The 26296-nt window shown below is 28.8% G+C and overlaps 2 protein-coding genes across 3 annotated transcripts; both read right to left on the bottom strand.

Moving 5' to 3' along the window:
* Nucleotides 1-755: 755 nt before the first annotated feature.
* On the bottom strand, nt 756-10565 carry LOC101500972 (protein arginine N-methyltransferase 1.5-like). The gene is made up of 23 exons (XM_004501199.4): nt 10261-10565; nt 9116-9233; nt 8560-8669; nt 7569-7658; nt 7401-7466; nt 6405-6484; nt 6133-6208; nt 5944-6030; nt 5649-5724; nt 5226-5317; nt 5110-5145; nt 4943-5011; nt 4523-4591; nt 4323-4376; nt 4150-4224; nt 3652-3744; nt 3460-3563; nt 2403-2451; nt 2227-2313; nt 1979-2087; nt 1704-1791; nt 1113-1206; nt 756-1008 (listed from the first exon to the last, which is right to left on the bottom strand). Exons 1-23 carry the CDS (start codon nt 10396-10398, stop codon nt 925-927), a joined length of 1944 nt encoding a protein of 647 aa, XP_004501256.1. The 5' UTR covers nt 10399-10565; the 3' UTR covers nt 756-924.
* A 5248-nt stretch (nt 10566-15813) lies between these two features.
* LOC101501291 (uncharacterized) lies at nt 15814-18482 on the bottom strand. Of its 2 annotated transcripts, none has more exons than XM_004501200.4 (4): nt 18322-18482; nt 18058-18153; nt 17253-17467; nt 15814-16315 (listed from the first exon to the last, which is right to left on the bottom strand). In XM_004501200.4, exons 2-4 carry the CDS (start codon nt 18145-18147, stop codon nt 16042-16044), a joined length of 579 nt encoding a protein of 192 aa, XP_004501257.1. In that variant the 5' UTR covers nt 18148-18153; nt 18322-18482; the 3' UTR covers nt 15814-16041. The 2 variants fall into 2 exon arrangements, with proteins under 2 accessions (XP_004501257.1, XP_004501258.1); XM_004501201.4 differs by having other exon boundaries at nt 18243-18373.
* Between the last annotated feature and the right edge of the window lie 7814 nt (nt 18483-26296).

The raw sequence follows: 26296 nt of genomic DNA, 5'->3' as shown, positions 1-26296 counted from the left end.
ATAGGAATAGAGCACATGAAGCATTTTTTTCTGAAAAATTAAAGGATAAGTTTTAGTACGATTATTTGTGAATGAATATATAAAGTCGAATTACAGGAACACAACCACAGTAAAGAACAAAAATCCCACCATGTAATTTGCATGACAAAAATAACTTAAATTTGTAAACCATCAAAATTAAACAAACTCATAGGAACATAACCATCAGCATTACTTGAAGCACTTTCAACATAGTATTTTCCTTTCACACTTCATTCATTGCAACTACCTCTGTCACTAAAGCAGATTTTCCCCTTGGTGACAACTGCAACTGATTTTGCAAAATTGCAATCTTATTCAACTCATTAGGAGTTGATAACTTAGCTTCATCTAACTCAGCATTCAGAGCTTCTAACATCTTCTGAAGTTTGAGAATGGCTGCTTCTACATAAAACTTGGTGCTATAAAACCTCTATAATGTGTTTCATCGTGTGAAAACTGCTCAACTCCAGTTGATATCTAACTTACAAAACTGACCAATATGTCAACAACCTTAATTCCATTATCAGTCAAAATCTAAATAAAAGTCAAAATCTAATTCCATTATCGTGTGAAAACTGCTCAACTCCAGTTGATATTTTAACATTAATAGCAAAAATAAATTATCAAAAGTGTCATCATCAAAATTAGTAGATCAAAATATATCAATAATTAATTGAACAAATAGGGCGACCACTAAGTCAAAACAAATTATCAAAACCACTTAACACCGAAAGAAAACACAAGACTCGGTAAAACTTTAAACATATACATGAACGTTATTGATTACATTAGATATTATTGTACAAATATTTCCTAGAATAAATGTTAATTTAGATAGGCTAGCTCCAAAAAACAGCTTGTATGCATTCAGCTGTACTTGTACACATTTTAGTAACACAAATACTAAAGCCCAACCCAGTATGACCGTCCATTAATGTTGTGGATTGGAGATGGCGAAGGAGATGTAACACACCACTCATACCAAACCTGTTCCAGACCTCAACTATGTCAAAATTACAAAAAAGCAAACGTAGAGGATGTGAAGAAGACATAAATGATGAAATGAAATATCAAAATAGCAACTAAGATACCTTTGTAGTGCCACAACAGCGCCAAAAATCTACTTCGAGTTTTGAACCTGGTTTCACGCAAATAGGTGTTCTTAGAGGGAAAAATATTGCAAACCTGCAAACAGAAGGGCACAAAATGGGGTTAGAGAAAAAGACTACTGCAAAAAGCTGTATTAAATATATTATATCAATTTTTCTTAATATTATTGAAAGTACAAAAAAGCACAAACACAGTGTTGGGCATCATTGCAGCATAAATAAAAAACCAGAAATATCATTCAACCCAAGAAACATCTAATAGCCATCCAAATAGAGTCTGTTAATCATCTTGAAGTAAGTGGAAGCCAAAGTGCATTCGGATCCTACAATGACTGTATTGTAGCAGATTGTTTCTCAAAAATTGGCATTTTCTGAGGAACTCTTTGCACCAGATACACAAATTATTAACAACCTTTCCTTACAAGCTGTGTTTAACCTGTTTTAGTTCGGTATTTTAGAGGGTCGTTTCTTCAGAATGATGTGTATCATCCCTTGATAATGTACTACTTTTTTTATTTAATCCAATCAAAATAGTTGTCCCGCAATAAAATTAATAGGAAACAATCTCAATACCAGCTGAACATGTTTGGTGTAGCTGTTGAAGGTTCAATCCCAAGATGAACATCCTTGTAAAGAGTTGCATCAAAGTAGCCAGCAAATCCTATGACCATAGAGTACACAAGGTCAGTCAGTATCAAAAATAATATTATAACATTAGCACAATAATTGTGCTGAGATAATTAAAACAATTCCTAACACTTGAAAGTTCTAAACAAATTAACACAAAGTAATCTTATTATTCGCCAACAAGCCCATTTAGTCAATAAGAAAAAAAATACACCACATACCATGTACCATTGCAGAGCCAGTGTCATTAGGTATCATAAAATGCAACTTCTTATAACGTTGATTGCTCTCTCTATCGACAACTGGTTTTGGATGAGTAAATGTAAAAACCTATGATCAGACAAAATCAACAAAACAATTATCAATAATAACAAGACAGAAACCTTAACAAACATGTAAACCAATAAGGATGAATAGATTCACACGAAATCAAATATATTAACAATAAACAGCATGGGAAGAAACGCACAGATTGGCATGGCGCAAGTCGAGCTGCATTGTGAATTTTCACAACATAAGCAGTTTCAAAGTGTGCAACATCTTTATGAGCCTTAACCTGAAAATACACCCAAAAGTGAGGATATAAATAATAAATTTAATTAATTTGAAAATGTATATTTAACATGGCAAGAACAGGGCATATACATCATTATATAACTTTGAAGCCGTCACTGGTTGGATGAAACTTGTATACCTGAAAGAAGATGATACACAATAATAAATAAACATTTGGATTAAATGGTTAATAATTTAATCTTTATATGATTAGTTTAATAATTTAATCTTATAATTTATATTTAATCTTTATTTATTTATCTATAACACCAATTAAAGATTTAAATGGTTAAGTTATTAAGTTAATGATTCTTTAAGGACTTAACAATAACACGACATCAAAAAAGTCTCTTAGCACATGGGTCTTAGTTAAAAAGCAGGGACTAAAATTGGTAACTGAAAAAAGTCAGGGACGAAAGGTTGAAGGAAATTTTTGTACGAACTAAAAACGAAATATGTTCGGCTATAGAATCAGAATAATTGGAATGGTTAAGAGTTAGTTAGTAAGTTTGTTAGATGGTTAGAATATAGAATAAGAATAATTGGAATAGATATGAGTTAGTTAGTAAACTAGTGAGTTGGTTATTAAGAGTTGTTATTTAGGTTATTCTTAGAAAGTCGTTAAATAGCCCTCAGTTGGTAGAGTGAAAGCTTTGAATAATTAACTTGTAAACAATAGAGGGCCCTGGTAAGAAAGGAGAGTGTTCCTTTGGGGTGGCCTTGAGCGCAGATAATCTCTTGTATCTTGTCTTTCAAGCTCAACAAATAATAATAAATCATTCTTTCAGTTGCAATCTTTATTCGTTTGAATCTGTTTTTAAACCATTCTAGGAATTATTTCTTGCTAAAGAAAGGATCCTAACAGTATATTTATACGGACCAAAAATTCCTTTGACCCTATGTAATATTTGGTATGTTAGTGTTTGTGTATTTATTTATTTTGTAGCATTTATGTTGGGATCCTAACTGTTGGGATTTATGGTTATTGTTTTCTAGCCTTCACAATATCAGTCATCCCACTATCCCACTTCAGCAGTTTTTGAGTCAGGCATAGCTTAAGTACATTTGAATTGAATAACTCTAAACAATAAATTAAAAAAAAAAAAACAAGATAAATTGGTGTGCGAAATAATAAGAATTCACATACGAAGATGGTATTGAAATTCCATCTGGCTTTAAAAATCTCTGAGCTCCATCAAGGCACTCAGGAGACAGTTCATTATCCCCAAAAGAACCTAGCAATTCACTAACCTAAATTCAAGCCAACAATAATCAGACACTTGACCACAAACAACAAAAGTCAAATCATTGACAATGACAAATTGAGCAAAAAAGTTACCAATATGTCAGCTTTCTCAGGGGCGTTCCAATGGCGCATGTCACTTGAGACTATGGTAACAGTATCCTCCCATCCCTCTAATCTAACTAATGCCTGTTCCAGCAAAAAACTCAGGTCTAAATTAATGGAATTAATCAATTGAAGAATAATATCAACAATCAGAAGATAGAAGCCCTGCTTAGAAAGTTATTATAATTGTCATAAACATCTTAATCAATGGGCGGAAGGAGTAAAATAATTTATATCTTATACTGAAAAAACAAAAAGATTATTGCTTAGTAATGGCAATATACCCACCATGTTTTTCATGTCTAACTTACTGACACCCATATTTACATTTACAGGTGCCAAAATCTTAAAACTTTGTTTATCAAACATACTTCACTAAATAATGTTTGATTATGTTTAGGCAATGAATTCGACTTTTTCTATTTCAATAGGAAACAAAATAACATTATATTGGCACACCGTTTATAAATTAAAAGATCCAAAACTAACGTGGAGGGTGACAACTGCATTCGGATTCTTTTCAACAGCATAAACTTTTAGTTTTCGCCCAGTTTCTTCTGAAGCCTACGAATGAATAAGACATAAATTAGTCAAAAGAATATGATACATCCAATCTGGCATTGTATAGTCATTTATTTAAAAAATTAGATAAAATATCACACCTGTAATGATGCCCGCACAAGGGGACCACGTCCAGCTCCAACAACCATCAGTACCTAGCAATGAATAAAAACAAATAATTTCCATCTCTATAATATTTTACACAGGCATCCAAAGTGCTGTATCTCCAAAGGAGGTGAATGCAGTTTCTCTAACACTGAGGATGTATTTAGAAAGAAAAAAACATGAGAAAAAATCTTACAATGGTTTTAACAGATGCCTCCTCATCGGGAATCATGTCTAGCAATGCTTTACTAATTGCTCTTTGGTACTGTAAAAAAGAAATCTAGTGATTAGACTACACGTACACAACTTATGACAAACAAGTCAAAACCTAGATATCTAAGTAACAAACAAGAGCCGACATTCTTTGATATTTGATCTCATTAGAGAGCTGACAACAGAAAATATCATTTAAATTACCCAAACATACTGAAAATGAAAACAGGCATCAGACATTGGACAACAATTGAAGAATATGGGAAGGAAGGGGTCCAAATTTAAAGATCATAAATTCATAACATTCGTGGAAGTGATATAGCTACTAGACTACAAGGTCAGAGCGAAAACATAAATCAGAAGAGTGAAGTTGAGAATATAGTTAGTTCATGCATTGTCGTACTTGAAGGTATTTCATAGCATCTTTCTCGAATGTCTCATAAGTCTGAGCCTCCAAATTATCCATCAAAGGCTGCAAAAATAATTATAAAATTTCAACATTAATGATCTGAGTATGTGAGCATAGAAGCAAATAAGTGACTCAAATGCAGCAGGACAAAGAATGCTTACTTGCAAGGGTGACTGTAAAAAATCCCTGTATCCAAGCTGGCATAAGAAGGTGGAGTCAGAGAAGATAATAGCAATCATACCATTCCTATATTACAAACATATATCAAGATAAATACCTCAAAACGTTCTTGATCAGGAAGAGGATCCAATTTTTGGTATAGATGTCCAACATATTCCAGATATTGACGCAAGGGATGCCTTTGTAAATCTAAGGTGCAAAAAACAACATAAACTTTGAAGGTTTGGGCAAGAACACAATCCAAGGGCAAAAAAATTGAAGAAACAGTTGAACACGAAATTTCAACATATATACAAAGCACTAACATGAGTACATAGGAAAATACAAAATAAGGTAAAGATATTTAAATAAGATATTTAAACAGTATAATGAAAATAAGATATTTAAATAAATTGCAGGCCAAATATAGTGCATATAAATAGCATAATATTTACAAACAAATAAAATTAAAATAAGATATTTAAATTTCCTAAATCGTGATATTCAAAATCAAACTCACGAACGAATAATGAAAAGTTACCTGCAACAGAATAATTATGAAAATCATTGGAATCCGCACTTGCCTTAGGATGACCAGAGTTTCCAGATATAATAATCTACATAAATGTTTCAAAATCAATACCTTGTGAAGAAAAACATGGCTACTATAACTTAAATTTCATTTCATTCAATCAACCAAGCAAGAATGCAATGTCCAGAAAAAACGAAAAGATGAGATTTAGAATTATAGGACAGCCAGGTTGTCAACAGTAGAAAGAACTGCTTGTATTTGAATACAATACTGCCTTAAGATTCAAAGAATTTAAATGGTTTACCTGTATAGAATGGTTAAAACACCGATTAATAAAAATCTGATGGCGCTTGGAGAGGCATGGATATCCGCGACCATTGGTTAAAAAGGACTGGCAAAATACCAATCAAAACCTTTAAGACTATAGATATAACAATCAGCATTTTGAAACCTAATATTTGAAAAATTCAATATAACCACAAGATGTCCTTACATCAGTATTTATAATAGCTGCTCTAACAGACTCCCCAAACCACCGTCCTAAGGAATTTGCTGAAGGCATAGTACTCCTAATGAACAAGATTACCATAACTCAATTAAAATTAGCTTACCAATACGAAATATTCAACTAAAAAATCTGCTTACAAATTAAAACATACAAAAAAACCAAAGGTTTGAGATACATTGTGGGTTAACCTGATATCTCTTAGTTGCTATCACACTATGAGTATACTAGGCTAATGAACTAAACTATAGAATACTCACAAAATATCCAATGCAACTGACAGTTGCCCGTGATGCTCACACAGAAGGCGAAATGAATTCCATATTTCCCAGGAGTCAACCTAAAATAGGATTAAAAAATCAAAATAAAGAACAAAAAACATAACATCGTAATTTCAATACTATTTACAACAAGCCCAAACATTTAGGACCAAACATTCTACTGCTAAATCAGTTGATTATAAGCAAAGATATAAAATAAAAATGGAAAAAAATAGGTAAACACTGTATAATGTTCAGTCATTCCAGGGTCAGGTTTAATTGTACATATGATTTAAAGCCCATTATTCAGCAGCTTTGTCCTGGAAGAGTTTTGATTAAAAAAAGATTAATCTTAATAAACTCAAACGATGAATTCTTAAATTTTTACATCAAAAATCGTATTTTTAAAATACAGCACTACCCCAAAGATAAAACTAACAAAACTGTTACAAGAATCAATACTTTTACCTAAATATTATCTAATACTAGGGGACTCATTTACATAGCAGGGTTTGACACTTCAGATGAAGTAATACCAAAATTATAATTAACTTCAAGTCTAACACATTGCAAGGCGTAGCATGTTCAACCGAAGTACAAAACAAAATTAACCAAAATTTGCATTTGAGGCTCAAACATTGTGTGATAGCAGCTCTGAGTTAACTTGAGAATTCTACAGCTCAGAACTTGCTTCGTGACAGAAAAATCTTGTTTCCACTAATACTTGCAAAAATTGTCATCATTGAAAACATGGGGCTTATTTGTTAATATCAATGAAAACATGGGGGCGTATTTGTTAATATCAATAAAAACAGGAAACAATGTTTTCTCCACCCAAAAAGGACCCAAGTCCACATTTGAATTAATTAATATATAAGAAAGGTGCATGGCAGTTAAAAACAAAAGAAAAAATCAATGTTCAGTACATGAACCCAACCAAGATAGAGGAAGCTGAAGGCATGACCTTCACAGCATGTTTCTACCATATTTACTCACCAAAGTGGCAGGCTTTGCATCCACAGAGTCATCATCGGGCTTCACCAAGGGAATTCTAAGCCACAACTGTATTACAATGTAAAAGAAACAATTAAACATCAAGTGGAAAAATGACACTTGTGAAGAAAAGACATCAATTAATCATCAAGTTTGAACTCAGAATGGCACCTGCATATTACTCAGGCCATGTAAGATTTGGTTCACACACCGTGCATAATTAGAACAAGAGGTTCCTTTAGGGGCAGGAAGCAGGCAAGCCTACAGAATATTAAAAGGAATTAGAAAAACCAAATCAATGTTACAAATAGCAAATGACGGTGTTGTGGCCTACTGGCCTATGGCGACTGGCACAACATATGTCATGCCATGACGCCATTGCGCCGTTATGGTGGAAACTTGACAGCACAGAACCAAATGCCACTCAATATGTAAAAGGCGTCGCTATGGTGGAAATAGAGTAATGACAACAAGCAGCTTTGTAACAAATACAAGCATGACACAAGTTCATCAATAACAACAAAAACAACACATCCATAAGAAAATAATATTGCTTCATGCAAGGAAACTAAAGATGGAGAGTTTTGTGATTCAAGAAAATAAAGATGTTTTGAAAACCAGACAAGAGTGTCTAATCCAACCATTTCAATTAGATACTGCCATTCAGTCAAATTTAACCAAAACCCTGATAATTTCAAAACCAATGATAAAGAGCTAGTCAAAGCGTCAAATACATCAAAAAAAATTTAAGTTTTCAAAATAAAATGTATTTATCAATTTCAAAATCACATTTTTAACCATGTAAAGGCACAGTCACAATTTACAAAGGCACAAACAAGAACTTTTATTTATAATTTTATATCTTCACAAGGCAATTATTATGATCCCTTTATGTTAACTTCAAACTTTGACTTTGCTTACTTTATTAGTATTTTAGGTTAATTAATAGAAATATATTATATTAATTATAGCAAAAATAAGTAATTAGGTGTTATTAGTTCGACCAAAACTACAACTAATTCATAAAACCAGTACTCTCTAGTTCATTGACCAAACCAGCTTTCAAAACATTAAGGAATGAGATAATGTAGTAATTAAGCTTAAGAATCAAGATAAAGCACAAATTTGAAAGTTCCTTCAACTAGGTTATAACAAAGCACACCTGTAATGAGAGATGAGAAGCCCAGGAAATTTCTTGTTTAAGAGTGGTTTCAGAATCTATTCTTAGTGTCTCATCGTCGGAATCCAAGTCAATCCAAGAGCTGATTTTTCCTGAGTAAAATGCAACAAATTGTCTAATCACACAATTGAGAATATCAATTTCTATAAAACACATAATTGAAAGATGTAAATGCATTCATAAAGGACACTTTGAAGACAAAAAAGCAAACATAAGATAGTATAATTTTAGCAACAAAAGTAACCATGATCATGAGCAACTAACAAAAATACATTTGCAATATATAAAGCAAATAGAAGCTAAATTTTTTTATTATAGTTGCATTTTTACACATGTGCAATAGTCCTCCTTTAAACAGAAGAACATTACAGAAATCATAATGAAATCAATATGCTTCCAATCCAATAACGCAACATTAATAAAGGTAAAAATAAAAGGGAAGACTTATAATGAAATAAGAATAAATCATAATAATTACGTAATACAACGTAATATGTGTGGGTGTGTACTAATAGTAAGAAAAATAGGCAACTCATACCAACTACGTGACTACTCCACTGGGATGGACTCAGGACCAGGTCTGACGCAGCAAATGGCAGGGCACCAGATCCCAAACTATTATTTTGCACTAAGCTTGGCCTGTAGGAAGGATCCATCTGAATTGTACCACAAAATCATATAAGCTAAATGGGCAGTAAGAAATAGCATGTGTTAACAGATCATTTAACAACATAAAAAGTTAAATTCAAAATGCATTGTTTCAATAATGTAGTCCAATAAGCTTAGAGTGAAACATCATTTAGACAGCTCCACAGGTAAAGCACAAGACATGTTACTTTGGGTAAGCCTACTGACCAGTCACATATTAATGGCAGCAGCTGCTTCCACATGACTGGCTAATTGGCTACCGTATGAACGCATCTGAAGGAAATCAATACTTGACAGACACTTCAATTGTATAGAAGTGAAAACTGAATCAGAATTTTCAATTGCCTCAAGAAAAGCCTTCAGACTATTAATCAGGATTTACTTAGGATTCGTTTGACATAATATTTTTTAAAGAGTTTAAAATTCATTTGTTAAAGGTGTTTCACTTTTGTAAGCTGTTTTGAGAAGCTTCACGTGAAAATCATTATGATAGATAATACTTTGCTAAAAATAATATCGTCATTATAGTAGACAAACAAAAATAGTGTGTTTTTCTTCAAGACAAAATATCTATGATTTTGAATAACAAGATCACTCTTTTATAATTGCCTCAAACAGGCACGTAACATAACCAATACCAATCTAAAAGATATTAGAACATTCTAGATTGCACATAACAAATTAATACAAAACAGAACTAGTCAAAATAAAATGAAACTCGCAAAACAGTTCCAAGTGTCATGAAATGTGGTTCAATAGAGCGATCCAGTGAATCCTGAAAAGCTCACAGTGGAACAGCTTCACTGGAAAAGGCTCATCGAACAGTTTCAATGTAGGTGAGCTTACTGACCACACACACATAAAGAAGCAACAGTGAAGTCGCAGTGTGAATGGCTAATTAGTCACCATAACCAATAAAGTGCAATATAAATTTCAATTATCAATTTATTAATCATATAATATAGACAAATTAAATTGAACAAAATGTAATCATTTTACAAAAAAAAAATGGGATTGCGTATGAAGGGGACGAACCAGAGGAGCAACGACGAAATCGAATCCTCCAGTGGAGAGATTGAACGAAAGAACTTGAGGCATATCATCGTTGAAGTCCGTTTCTACGCCGCAGAAACGAGCTTCGCTCTTATCACTTCCTCTATCTCCTAGAGGCATTTTCGATGGAGGAAGGAGTTTTCGGAGCTAACTAGTATTTGTAATTTATGATGAACTTAAAGGCTTTAATGCATCGGTTTCGAAGGAGAGAAACGAGAAATGAAGTAGAAGGTGAGGGTTTTGGTAGGGTTTTTGTAGAGGATGATGAAAACAGCTACCAGTACTACTCACTATATTACTAGGGTTTTTCGGCTTACAAAACGAGTGGGCTTTTACGAACTAATTAACTGTTCGTGTTTGGACTCCAAATAACTAAGCCCAAAGTGGAGACGCTGATCTGGAGTGATCGGTTATCATCTAATCACGCCCTTTAATTTGATTTTTCTTTTAAGAGGTATGATTCTCCAATTTTTACTAAATTCACACAATTGATTTTTTATTTTAAAAGTTAATAATTTTAATTTTTTAAAAAAATTTAAACTGAAAAATAATAATTTGACATATTTTAAATGAGATGATATATTATTTTACGATATAAAATAATTTAGATGCATTAATTATTCTTTTGTTTGTTAATTAAATTTTAAAACAAAATATTTTATATCATTGTGTCATATGTCATATTATTTAAAAGTTATCACATCATTATTTTATAGATAGAAAATCATGATGAGAGGTCAAAACCATTAGATCTTAAAATAGATTGACCGATTTCATAAATTAGTAAAAATAGAAGACTAAAATTGCAACTAACTATTTTATTTACTTGATACTAAGCAACTATTTTTTTTATGAGTCGAGATAATCTTCATTTTTTTTATTTTTTTTATTTATATTAATACTAATATTTTTAGATGCATAAATAATTAATATAAATGCATATATTTTATAATATTGATTGGACATTTATACGCTGAAATTATATTAATGGAGATCTTTAAATTTTTTATTAAATGAAAAGGATATCTACTCAGGGGACATAAGTGCACAAGGCATCGAGTAGAGATGGAAAAAGAAATTGTGGCTTTCAATTAAATAGGATATAATATATATATATAGATATTTCAACTACTTGTGTTGATTAATGGATATATATATATATATATATATATATATATCCGTATTTGTTAATAAATTATTACAATCAACACAATTCACTGACATTTGTATAGAAAAAAAACACAAATTTCCCCATATGAAATAAACCACAGCCTATAAATTTTGTAACATTTGATGTATTGATTATTATTTGAGACTGTTGGGTTTTAGAAGGTGGGAGAAACTCTATCTTGTGTGTTGTTTGTTGTTTTATATAGACTATTTGGTTGTAGAAGGAGATTGATCTGTGTTTTAAACTTTGTTCGACGTATGTGTGATATATTTAGTTTATTTATGTGTTGGTTAATAATTTTGTTGTCAAAAGAAGAGGAGGAAAGGTACATATTTAAAATATATATTTTAACATAGATGAATTTTTTAAAAACATTCATATATACACATATATATATATATATATATATATATATATATATATATATATAGATATTTGTAGATAAATGAGGATATTGTAATACCCGCGTAATGGATATAAGTGAACACATTTATCAGTTTATTCAATAGGACTTAAAGCATATGACTATTATTTGTGTTTATGTAATCTCTATTGGCATGCCTAGTTAATAGAATTCTTACAAAAGTTTTCACTATTAAAACAATTTAGGTTAGATAGTTCCTCGAGAGCACCTTAAATCAACGCATAAATAATGCTTACAATATATTTTATTATGTGTCTCTAGTTAAAAAATTTATTTTAAATTTAAATTCAATTCAAAACCAACAAAAATGACATGAATAATAGTTTATTTAATTATCTTTATAAAACTTACAAAATTAAATTTTAATAAAATATAAGTATAAATTTTAAAACCATAGAATTTGATATTAAATTTTAAAATGAAAGATTAATAATTAATTTTAAAAAATATTTATGATATTATGACATCCGTCTTTTTTTTACAATCTAATAAATTATTATTAAAAATTATCTTTCTTTTTACAGTCATAATTTTTTTATTCGCATATATAATATGTTTCAAATTTATTTTTGAAATGCATATGTATCAAATTGTTATTTAGTTTATCTCGCAGAAAAAAATTATTAACCACTAACCTATTCGGAATCCATTAAAAGAAAACAAAATAAGTCATAGTCATACCGAGGACACATAAATTTTAAGAGGTGGGAACATTATATATTTCTTTCAATTATTATTATATATAATTTAACGGTATTTGAATTTGTCAAAATAATAAACGCATTTTGTTAGTAATTTTATACGACAAAGTGACAAGGTGACTAATGAAAAAAAAAAAGAATAAATTAATTAATTAAAAACACATTGAAAGATCGATATGATTAATAAAATAAATATTTATGTTTATTTCTGTAATTTAATACACTTAAAGACTATTACAACAACATTAATTCACACATTTATATTACAAAAATCAAAATATAGTGGAAGACACAAATTATCATATAAGTTTTTTATCGTATAATTTATCTTTTAATCTATTAAATATTAAAAATATTTATTTTTTAAAATTAAGTGCCGACAATTGCCCTTATGGTATAAATAGGTCTATCTCTTGGTAATAATTAAAATCATCGCAATCTTGTAAAAAAAATTACTGCAATATTTTTTTTTTGTCTAAGGCGATTTGTTTCTTTTGATGATTTATTTTGTGACGAAGCTAGGATGTTTATGGTGTTATAGTAGCGAGAAAATGTGACAGATGAAAAAAAGAGACCTAATATTAAAAAGAAAAAAGAAATATAAGTCTCATATTGATAATAGATAGAAATTTTAAATAATGTATAAAAAGTTATACACTTCATCTTATAAAATCAGTTTTGTAATGATGTTGTATTGTGCTTTCAAATGTCTTTGCAACAATCAGGGCCATTTGCTTAGGGCGAGAACAACTTGGTTTCCCAACAACCAGCTAGCAATGGTGGTCTACGCATGAGGTTTAAAGGAATGTGACTATTCATTTGTCCTCTATTTATATTCATACGAGATTAAATATATTATCGAAAAGTAGCTTCCAATAATATATTTTAGTAAAAAAACATTGTTTGAAAGCTAACTTCCAACAATATATTTTAGTAAAAATACACTATTTAAAAGCTAAGAGCATCTACAACGGGAGTGAAAATGAATTCGTCCGTTAGCGTGTAATTACTTTTTTTGTGGGTTCACTGTTGGAGTTGTGCCAAGGTGTCATCACGGGAAGGAATAGCAGTTAAGTTTTTTTTGTTTTTTTTTTCTATGTACTTTCACAATTTAATAATAATATATTTACCATCGTTACCTTTTATTAATTTATTAATAATAATAATAAATTTATCATTTTTTATTAATTTATAGCCGTTAACTTCTTTTTAATTTATTAAATAATAATTTTGTAACCATTAACTTTTTTTTAGTTAATATACCACCCTTAGCTTTTTTTTCTCTTTTAATTACTATTGTTAGCTCATTAATAAAAACAATTTGTTACTCATACTTTTTCTTCACAATTTTTGTTACATAAGTTTATTAAAGTTTTTATTAACGTACTTTTTTATTTATTTTTCCATTTAAATTAATATTTTAAGTTATAATAAAATTAAATATTAATGTATAAGTTAAAGTAATGGAATATAATATGATTTTTTAAAAGTTAAACTGTAAAAAATGAATGAGTTAATTTAGAGTGACGTAGCATAGTAGAACTTGAATCATGTTGAGTTCACAGTTGAAGTAGAAAATGAGTGAATTAATGTGGCACAGTAGACCCCATCTAACGAACCCATATTGAGTTCACCGCTGTAGATGCCGTGTTTTGCTTGATATGAACATCTCACTTAAAGGAAATTGTTGTTTGACTTAGTGAATTAGGTGTAGCGCATGTAACTATTGGACTGGGCTGGGTAGTGTACAATATCTATAGTACTTCCAACGATCAAATTGAATGTGGCACAATTTTGAAGGAGTATACCTCTGATAAATTTAAGTTTGGTTCCAAATTTTAGAAAAATTAACTGTACTCTATTTTTATACTTATATTTCAACAAATTTATGAAAATGTAAAAAATATTCTCATTTTTTTTACCATTTCAGTCATTTCTGGAGTCAGTAAAAATATTTTTGGTAGGTAAAAGTTTTCTGATAATTTTCAGAAACTATTTAAAAGAATTATGGTACACATAGTACTTCCGGAAATTTTTTTACAAATTTTTCGGTACATAAATATTTACTGGAAACTAAACAAAAAATCTCATTTTCAGAAAACTTCGTAGACAAGTTTCTGATACACACCTTTTTTTTATATACCATAATTAATAATTAATACACCATAAATATATTTAAATAATAATATATTATAAATAATTAATACATCATAAATAAATAATACACCATAATAATTAATAATTAATACACCATAATTAATATACATAAATAATAATTAATAGATTATGAGTATGTTCATCATCTTCTGATCCTCCTCATACACCGTTTGATCATAGAGATAGATATATGAGTATGTTCATCATCTTCCATTATAAATTGTAGATCACCATCTTTCACTATAAATTGTCGCGCAACATCCATAGATAATCATGTATTCTTGTTACAACTTTGTCGTCTCTACCTCTAATCCTACGTACCAGGAAAAAAATTAGTTAAAATCAAATGAATTAAATAAATATTAATATAATAAAAAATTAAAACAAAAAAAATATTTTTAAAAAAATAAAACAACTAATGGAAAATTCATGGATGAAGTTTTTCGATAGCTTTCGGAAATGTCTCTCTCGTTCAAGTTTACCGGTAGTGTATTTTTTCAGAAAACTTGACATAAGTTTCCCGGTAATTCTAAAAAACTTCAAAAATAATTTTCAGAAGTAATATTCTGTACCGATTTTTGAGACTCACTTGTGTGTTATGAAAATGTTGAAACGAAGAAATAAAAAAATAATCATTTTTATTATATATAAGAATATTTTGGTCTTTTCCTTTATGTTTTGGAGGTAAAAAAATTCAAATTATATGATAAATTTTATAGAGACAACTAAATTTTGTTGCTCATAAACTTGGACGAGTGACTATGTTAGTCGCCGATTTTGTACCATCATGTAATATTAAGGTCCACACACACATATATATCTATAAAAGAGATTTAGAATTACTCCAAATCGTGACCTTTGATTTTAATATTGATTCATGGATGTGATTATTTACTACCAACCCCATGCATAAGGTGTTTTTTACTCCTCCCTAAATAGTCTGTGAGACGGCACTGACTACAATCTCCTAGAATCTGGGATACTTATGAACTTGTTATATCCCTACAGTGTAAACATTCAAAAGGGACCAACCACGTGACATAATGCTGCCTTGTCCTTGAAATAAAACTACGTTTTAGAAATAGAGTCAATGTCAATATTTCATTTCATTAACAACAATGTGTTCCTTCTTGAACCACAATGAAAATTCATAAAAGAGAATAACCACGTAAAGTATCGATCTAAATCCATATATTCCACCATATAATTGAAACAATGACAGCATAACAATGTAGTATGATGTTTGATGTTTCTACTTCGACTTTATTATATTAACACACAGGCTTTAACGCTTCCATTCAATTCCGTTCTTATATGGCTATATCTGCATTATAAGAGTCTGTTAAGATTTTATTTTCGCCCTTAGCTTCGTCGAAATAATCCTCCCGGGCATTGTCCGCTAACATTAGGGCAACCAACCAAAAGAGGCACGCATCAAGTGATAAAAAGGCACCACCTCCAAGGAGTCCACTTTTAGCTGTAGGACAAGCATAGTCGGCATCAAGATGTACTTTGCGTGTAAGGTGAATCTGTTCTGTTATTGTTGGCCATAACAGCATAGTTGCAGCCAGTCCAGCTGAAAACCTAAGAAGAAAAACACCATTATCAGTAAAAAAAAATCATTTGGCGGAAACAGAGAAGATGGAGGAGATATAAGGAATTATAGCTGTCAGAAGACCTAACAATGGATTGTAAATTGAATTCTGTAGGCTATATATGTGTGTTGGGAGAAGGATTCAATATGTATAAAATGTATCAAACGATGTCAGTCAATCTAGTACATAATCTTTTATATCAAGGCTGGCAAGTGCCTGATGTTAGGTGTATACAAAGGGCGTCTAGAATAGGTCTCCGACACAGATTCATGCAATCACACAGTCACGCAAATCCGGACCCTTTGGTCAAAATTGGCGACACAAATTTCAAGCTCAGAAAGTCAAATTTTAAAAATAATTAAAAAACTGCATAAAGTTAGACAGTCAAAATAGTTTCACTATGAATTTGTCAACTATAGGGAATCCAAATCTATACTAATGATCATTGGGTAAGTACTATTTTTCTGTGTCAACAGAGAATATGCATATTCTGCAAGAAGTTAATCAAGTAGCCGAAGGCTAGTGAAAAGAAGCTTGTCAGATTTAGGAGCTTTCAAATACTCTGGGTTTGCTTGTGATTTCATTGTAATTCCGCTTGTGGTGGATGCATGATTCATTGTTTTCACACGTTGTTTCTTGTCATGTTCTAGGGGATTTAGCCCCTTTTATTCCAATAAACTAAGCAAAGAAGAAGCATTCTTCATTTCATCTAAAATTGTTTGGTTTTAGTAGTAACCAACACATTTGCTTTGACAAAAACAGACCCATCTTGTATTAAAAAAACACAAGTAAAAAGAATTTCTCATTCAATGAATCAACCTGAAATGATTATGATTAAATCTTACTTCTATGATCAAATAGATACTTGAAAATGTAATCATAAGAAGGGAAAAACAAAGAATAAGGATTAAGGAAGCAGTACTTACAATGCAACATTGAAGAAAACCAAGAAACTAGTGTTTTTAAAGAGAATCCCTTGTGGAACAGACTTTCCTTTGTAAGGGTAAAACAGGGAAAGATATCCAACCACGGTTGATGCAACGAGAAATACAACAGAAAGATAACCCAATGCAACAGTTGGATCAGACGGGTACTTGCACGTGACACCATTCTTCACAGTTATTGGTATGCCAGATCCTGGCTACAATTCATTTAAAAAAAATACAAAAACACATGTTCAGAATTTTAGCTTACAAAAATATACAATTCTTTCGGTAGTCAAAATTGATTCTAACTAAAATGTGTATAAATAAATTTGACATGTTTGATTGTTTAGTAAAATGAATTCTTAATTCAAACTAGAATTTGTAACTTCTGTTTCCAGAATTGATTTTGAACTCAAATTTATAATTAAATCACTATACATTTAACAATTTTACAAAATCAATACATTCAAAAGTACTAAACCCAAACACAGTATTTTTCCCGTAACAGAATCTTGAATTTCTAATTTGCCGTCAAACATGAAACACACCAGATACTGAGAAAGTCAAAAAGTGAATAAAGTAACTTAGATTTGCGCATAGTGAAAAACGACTTTATAAAATAAATTCAGCCTTTTGTGATGAAAAGTTTATATTGTAGTAAAGCCGAAGAGAATAATTGAGGGTAGGGTGGGGTAGGGTTCAGTCCAGAATTGATTTCATGAAAAAGTACCAACTAAAAATCCAATTCAAAATTAAAATAGGTCAGAATAAAGTATAGAAAATTTTGGATGAATAATAATAGTACCTTCTTGTTTTCGGCTACAACACCGAGTATGAAAGAGATGACACCGAAGATCGAAACAAGGAGAGCCATTTGTTTGATGGTGGCAGCCATGACGCACTGCGAAAAACAATTTAATTAATAATTAAAAGGGGAAAGACGCAGTGATTTGAAATAACGAAAATAAAAACAAACAGTGATGTTTTGACCTTAGAGGAGGAGGAAGAGGAGAATCGGAATTAAAAAAAAAAAAAAAAAAAAAGAAGAAGGGGATCGTTGATTACTCACACTAATGAAGAGTAAAGACGAAATTACGTTATTATGTATGTATGGATGGGTGCCAACTGTAGATTACGCGGGTTTCCTGTTTCGTCAACTTCTTAAAAGTCTACTAATTATTACTCCCAATCGGAATCACCGTTTCTACCGCCCGAATCTTTTTGTTTATAATAGAATACTAGCAGAATCTATATATTAATGCATCAAAAACTATGTTTTAAATTTGAATCTGCAATCACAATTGTGTTTGTGTTTATAGTTTTAATTATCTCGTTATATTATTTTATTTATAAAAAAATACACAAATAATATATATATTTAATTTTAATTTAAGTTAAATACATTAACTTTTTTACCAACTTTTACTTGTATATTTAATGTTGGAAGACCAAAATATAAACAAGAAGGAGTATGTACGTGGACTGATATTTGATCTACATACTTCTGTTATTTTTTTATGTTTTATAAAGAAGGAAATACATTATTGATATATTGAGAACAACAAATTACTTTTTTTTATCTCAAATTTTATAATTTAGGTAAATTAATAAAATGCAATTAATTTTTTATTTGGAATAAATTATGGCCTGATTTATAAAATTATTGTTAATTAATATTGTAAAAAGGATAAATTAATAAAATTGGAAAGAGATAATACTAAATAGTAGATGATGTAATAGGAAAATAAATATTAACATATATTGATATTGGAGAAATATTTTTTATTTACATAAAAGTAAAATAAAATAAACTATAATTTGAAAACAAAATTTCAAACTATAATTTTTTAGTTTATAAAAAAATAATAAATTTCATTATAATTAACTTATATAATTGAATTAAAACTTCAATTAATAATTATAATTACATTTAATTTCGCTAATTGTGATAAGTCTAGGATTTGGTTTTTCTTTTACAAATTAATCTCCTAATTGTTTTAAAATAAAACAATATTGACAACTCTTACGATTTACTCCATTCGACCCAAACCTGCATCACTTTATGAAAAAACTGTGTCCCAAAAGTTATTTATAATATTAATAAAATATTAGTATTTATTACCAGTTACTATTATGATTTATAATTTTCTCTTCTTTCTATTCATTTATTTTTTTTCATGCTATTAATACAAAATAATTTTGTGATTTATAATTTTATTCCATACATTATTAATTAATTAATTTACATAAAATAATTATATATTTTTCATTTATATAAAATAGAGGAAGTAATATTTAATTTATAATTTAGAATGAAGTATGTGTCGCATGAGCATACCAAGTATTCCGAAAATTTTATGTGCCAAAATATGTAAAGTGATTCAAAAACATGACATTTTATATGTATACAACATTTATAAAAAAAAATATGACTAATTAATTAAGATCATCGTTTGATTTGCTCAGTTTTCTAAATTATAGCAACATTATAAACACATGCTACGTTGTCTAATAATAATCAAATAAGTTATGTTGAGATAAAATAAAATTGTTACTCAGTTTTTAATTAATATTATCTATATTTTTTATATTAAAAAAATGATATTTATCGATTTAAATTTATAAAAATGATATCAATCAAGATACATGGACAACAAAAAGAAATTGTATAAAAATTAATTAATTAAATAAAAGAAATGTTGAGTAGGAAAAAAAGAAGAAAAATGATCTACATAAAATATTCTAAACCAAAAATAGACCATGACCGATGAATTTATAAGGGATTGCAAATAATTTAACCGAAGCTGATAAATGGTTTAATTTTAATTATTTGATAAAACTATCAAATGAGCTAATTGAAAAGTATAAAATAACATAAATAATATATTTTTAATTAATATTTTAAAAAATAAATAAGACAATAAGGGTGATAAAAGAATAAAAAATTGAAATACTGTAAACATAGAGTGAAGTAATACTTCAAGTAGTTTATGAAAAAACATTACAATTTAAAAAAAGGAAGTTATAAACTTGTAAAAAGAAATACATGTTAACAATTAAAAATACTAACTTAAAAGCTATAAATTAATCTAACAACTCTTAAAGAAAACACGATCTTGCAGAAGGTGGGATAATTCATTGTCAATTGAATCAACTTTCAGTTGATATATTATGTTGACTAAATAGGAGTTTTTATTGGTCTTGTAATTTATTTTTATCTTGCTTTCTTCGATAACAATTTTTTGTTTAATGGCTAATGTTAATATTTTATTGAAGGTTGAAAGCTACACGTTACCTCTTTTTAAAAATAGCCTAAATTAATATTTTGATCCTTTATCTTATTATTTAATTTAATTTGATTCATTAATTATTTTTTATTTCATTTCGATACCTTAGCTATATATAGTTCTTTTAAACAATTTAGTCTTTTCGTTAGTTTTGAGCTCAAACCGTTAAATCAATCATCAATCATGTATGTCAAATAAGTCAATTGATTAGGAAGCCTGAATAACTCATATAAAAATTAGAATGAGAGTTTTAAAGATTTCAAGTCTTCTTCTTCTCATTTTCATTTTTGAGTTTTTATTTTTTGCCAAATATTACAACAAATCATAAAATAATATAACAAAAAATACAAATAGATCAATCAACGAATAACACGTCAAAATAAAATTAAACACATATAGAGATAATGATTCAAGAAATGAAGAACATTTAATAAATCAAGATATCTAGTTATTTCTTCAAATATTCAAGAAACATAAACCACGAATTAAATATGAATAAAGGGAATTTGTCTCCAAATTGAAGAGTTGAGAAATGTCAAAAGATCAATAAAGAGGTGATTAATAATACGAACATCTCCAACGGTATTCAAATTAGTTCGTCTGTTTTTTTTTTGATGAATTCACTGTTGGAGTTGTGCCGACATGTCATCACAGTGCATGCTAATGAATGGTACTTAATAATTTAATAATAATAAAATTATAATCGTTACCTTTTTTTTATTACTTTATTTATAATAATAAATTTATGACTGTTAATGAACCTTATCTCGTGAACTCGTAAAAGATCTAATTAAGTGATGGTTAACATATAAATTAGCAATAAACCCCTTAAACGTTAAACGTAGACTAGTGCGATTTATCTTGCAATGACATGTGTCATAATACCTACCATGCATGAGTTATACTTTAATCCTTTGGAATTTTAGAAGATGACTAAAATTCATAACCCCAAGCCATCCCCTCCCCTCCCCCAAATAGATAATGCCAAACATTATAAATAGACATTAAAGGACATTGATTCAAAATTTGTCATATAGATAAGTTTTTGTTGTTACACACACCGTATGTGGATAGTTGTTATCAAATGAAATCACGACTCAAATGATATTTTCTTTTACATAAATGAGGATTTTTTAACTATTAAATAATAGCATAAAAATTATTAATCAAACAAAAATAAATACAAAATTATTTGATTACACACCCATGTATATGTATATATATAAAATAATATTTAATGAAAACATCTTTTATGAATTTTTTAAAATAAAATAAAATTTTAATTATTTATAGAAAACATTTTGATGTTTATTACTTAAAATGTAAAAAAATAATATAAAATCAGTGGCATAGTCTTGTTTTGGACCATGAATAAAAGGCTTACATTTTTATTTATTTTTATGAGAAAAAAACTCAAAACTTTTCACTTTAACCACCTAAATTAACATTAACATGCAACTACAATAAAATTTGTAATTTAATTAATAAGAAATTAATTTACATAGATTGACAGTGTAAAAATATTTTACACCGTCAATTAATTACAATTGTCAAATTAATAAAAATATTTAACTTTTATTTTGATCACCTCTAAAATTATAAATATTATTAACTCTAAAATTAAAAAAATGATTAAGTGCGGTGGACTACAAACAAAACAATTTTTTTTTACATAGACAATGCCTATAAATTAAACTCAATGAACTATTTAATTTAGAGTTTTTTTTTTATTTTTCAAATAAATATATTTTTAACCTAATAGTTAGACTCTAAGTGGTTAATTGGACTAGACCTACTTATGAACAAATAGTTGAAAATAATTTGAGTTCAAATATTGGCCAAAACATTTATTAGTCATATTTTTCTATCCTTCCGAGATAATTTTAAATTACTCGGGCTTTATTCCTCCTAATAACTATATACAATTATACACACAAATGCTTGGTAAACCATAACAACATTATAATATATTTATTCCGTCTTTAATTACATGTCTACATACACGTGGAAGTTGAGATCACTAGTTTTATATTTCATAAGTATAATTGTTTCTGCAGTCTTATAATTTAATTTCAGATAATACTTTAATTATTTATCTTGTTTTTTATTTTCGATTTGATCATTTATTTAATTTTAAGTAAATAATTTGATTTTTTATGTTTTAAAATGTTAATAATGTTATTATCTTTTTTACAAAAATTCATTAAAATTTTCAAACAAAACTCATACAATTTATTACCATCTTCAATATAATGCAAATTTTTATCAAATTCATAACTCAAATCTTCAAATACATTTATATTTCCATTTTTTATATTTTTAAATTTTTGCAATAAAATTTAATAAATAATCAAATCAAAAATAAAATAAAATAAAATACTGAAATATTATATGAAATTAAGTTAAAAGACCCTATAAACAATTGTACGTCCTTTAAGTATTGTTTTTTACAATAGGCCACTAATTTAGTACCTAAAATAATACGTTTTCTCTTACATAATTTACGAGAGTTTTTTTAACAAGTAAATAACATATTAATTATTGGTAATTTGAACCAAGGTACACAATTAAAATATGAGTCATCTTGTAAAAATTATTGTCAAATGATTAAAGGGTAACTCGTGCATTATATGTATTATGACAAGTGTCATTGCAACTCACTAGCTAATAGGGATTTGAGTTTGAACATCATTAGGTTTTTTTTGCATATATGGTGAAAAGATTGACTGCACTAGTTTACAAGTGCACGTTTCTTGCTAATCTAGATGTTAAATATCCGTTACTTGAAGCTTGCAATACAAACAATTTTGGGTAGAGCTAGAGAAATCTATATGTTGTTGATAATAAACTGTTGGAAATGATGATAATATTAATAAAAGATTGTTTGAAATAACGATTATATCAATGAGATTTAGTGTTTGTGTGAATTGAAAAACAAGGAAGTTCCATATACGGTGAATAACATACACTACTAGTGTTTATCAGGTAGATGTATGGAAATTGGAGTGTGCCTCAATGGTACCCAAATACTGTGAATAAATAAGAACGCAGTCAAATTAGACCACCACAAGCGAGTTGCCATTGTCGTTCAACTATACTTGAGCTAAGTGGTGTATTATTTTTTTAGCATATGAAAAATTAATAAATTATTTATTTAATCAATATTAAATAAATGTTTGCGTTTTTATCTTTCATTGTTACGTTAATTACGTAGTTACCCTCCACCGAGTCAATATTCAACATATGATTCGATCAATTCCTTGTCCCTGGTTTTGTGCAATAGTTCTCTGGTCAAACCCTAGCTATTTCTCGTTTATTTGTGGACTCACTTATCAAATTGGAGCTCATTTTTTAGTGGTCAAAAACCTATGAAAGATTGGAGCGTACGTTTCAGTGTATCTGGCCTAATGGATCACACATTTTTCTCTGATCCAGTTGCATTTTTTATCTATAAATAAAGGGTTCTTCTCAATTAGAAAAGCACGCCAAAGGCTATCTGAATATGAGGCTTTTGTCTTCTTCTCTCCCTTTATTTCTCACATATTCTTTTTATTTCGAGTGGTCGTAGTACCATATTACAAGTGACTTCCGTATTAAGGGTTTTCTACGGCGCAATAGAACTCCGATATAGTGTATCTGAATTGTTTTATCCTGAGGACTTCGTGGTTGATAGTCTGTTTTGCACAGTTTGGGCAGTGTCGCAAAACGTCATAAAGAAAGTGACATAATCTGCGACTCAACCCAATAATATTTTTCGGTGACATAAATTGATTTTTAAAAGTTTTTTGAAACTAAAAAATAACATAATCAATTTCATAAAAGGTGGGTTGTTAGTATTCTTTATATAATATGATTGTTGGGTAAAATCCTTTTTGATATATGTTTTAATAACAATAAATTTTATGAAATACATAATTAAGTTTTATGAATGGCGGTCTATTAATGATTGCACTTGAGTTTCATTTACTTCAACAAATGCATAAATATCTACCTAATAATAAAAAAATCTCAAAATGAATATATCAATCATTCAAAATAATTATTATTGCATCCTCAAATATAGATGATCAAATGCATTTATACAACAATCAACGATATCACTGTGATATAAATCAAACATCATACTTTAATTGAACTGGATATTGATTATCAATATAATTATAGTTTATCAAATGATCATTATGTTTTATCAACATCATTCTGGTTTGTCAAATGCTAATTCTAATTTATCAAAAGAGCATTTTGGTTTATCAAACGATTGTTTTAGTTTATCAAGATCATTCTTGTTATTTCATTTTAATGACAAGACTAAAACAAATCGTTTTCCATTATTCAAACCTCAAGATAAAGATCCAAATAATTCAAGTTCAAGATCCAAATAAGCAAAACAACTTCCAGATTGATGAGTTGTGAGCAATGACGTAAGTACATTGTACTTACATTATTCTATAGAAAAAAATATGGATAATTTTGATTTGGAATAGTACCAGACATGTGCAGCTCATTCTCACATTCATTCACGCTTTCCATCAGACCAAAAGCAAGAACATTATGGTTTACAGAGTTTGTCATTATTTATCTCAAACCAATAGTTGAGAATTGTTAGATCGCAAACGCCTTTATCATCCACATCATTTGTAACTCAAGTCTATCTTTTTATTTTAGATTGAGTATGTTTGTAAAAATATTTTCTACATTGAAAGGTGACTTAAAAATCAATTATAGATTGAAAGGTGAATATTGTAATTTATCAAAGTGTGATCAAGAGCAAATATGTGAAGGAGGACATTATAGTTATGAACCATAAAATGAAAACCTAACAGTTGTAAGGATTTGACTAACCCGAGTTGAGTGAACCAATACAATATACTTTTATGTGTGATCTTTCTATATTATCTTTAATTATTTGCACGCACAAATCACATTTCACTATAAATTAATTTGTTTTATTCATTTATAACATACTCATAATATTATAGACATTATGTTTCAACCAAATTTTGATTTTAAGTTAATTTAAATTAAGCACATGAATAATTTTTTTTCAAAGATCACAATTCAAACCCAAATATCTTGTGATTGACATTGTTACTTCAATGATCATGTCGATGAGTTGTTTTACTCAATTTCTCTTGTACCGCGTCTTGTTATCGTCTTTGTTATTTCTGTTTGAGAGTTTTTCTCCTAAACTCAATTCCCGCATGAAACCATTTTTTGTCCACACAGCTTGATTGTAATAGGTCCCACATATATATTTACATACACATGACAATTGAGATATCTAGTTTTTTATTTAATAAATGTTTCATTGTTTTGTATCATGTTATCTACTTTTGTTTTTTACAATAGAGAGTAAATTTAGTGTGTCAAACATTACGTTTTCTCTTATTTAGTAAATAAAGTAGGCAAAAATAAAGTTTAAATACACTTTTGGTATTCTAATTATAAAATTAACGATTTTGACATTTTCAAAAGTTAAACATCAAAAAATTTAATGGAGAGATTCTGATGTGACAATTTAATGCTTAGGTGGCAAGAAGACATGAGGCTCACATAAGTATTGAGCGATGACATGACATTGAACACACGAAACTTGTGCGACACTATAAATAATACCATTTAAAGTTTTTTAAAATATAATAGCTAAGGTTTGAACCATAGCCCAAATTTAACAACAAATGACTTATCTACTTCTATTTTCTTCTTCTTTTTGTGCGATACTAATTGTTCTGGCTATAGTGACTTCATGTTATCACA

This window comes from Cicer arietinum, chromosome 5, assembly GCF_000331145.2.
Source record: "Cicer arietinum cultivar CDC Frontier isolate Library 1 chromosome 5, Cicar.CDCFrontier_v2.0, whole genome shotgun sequence".
Lineage (NCBI taxonomy): Eukaryota > Viridiplantae > Streptophyta > Magnoliopsida > Fabales > Fabaceae > Cicer > Cicer arietinum.
The sequence above is the reverse complement of the archived record's forward strand: the minus strand, read 5'-3'. Positions and strand labels throughout refer to the sequence as shown.

Excerpts from the sequence above, each read along its gene's own strand:
- LOC101500972 (XM_004501199.4), bottom strand. The coding sequence starts at position 10,398 with ATGCCTCTAGGAGATAGAGGAAGTGATAAGAGCGAAGCTCGTTTCTGC. Across the intron at positions 8,670-9,115 it reads GTGGAGTAGTCACGTAGTTG|GAAAAATCAGCTCTTGGATT; the intron begins GTATGAGTTGCC and ends CATTTTACTCAG. Across the intron at positions 5,725-5,943 it reads GTTTTAACCATTCTATACAG|ATTATTATATCTGGAAACTC; the intron begins GTAAACCATTTA and ends ACATTTATGTAG.
- LOC101501291 (XM_004501200.4), bottom strand. The coding sequence starts at position 18,147 with ATGGCTGCCACCATCAAACAAATGGCTCTCCTTGTTTCGATCTTCGGT. Across the intron at positions 17,468-18,057 it reads TTGTAGCCGAAAACAAGAAG|CCAGGATCTGGCATACCAAT; the intron begins GTACTATTATTA and ends AATGAATTGTAG. Across the intron at positions 16,316-17,252 it reads GTTTTCTTCAATGTTGCATT|GTTTTCAGCTGGACTGGCTG; the intron begins GTAAGTACTGCT and ends TTTTCTTCTTAG.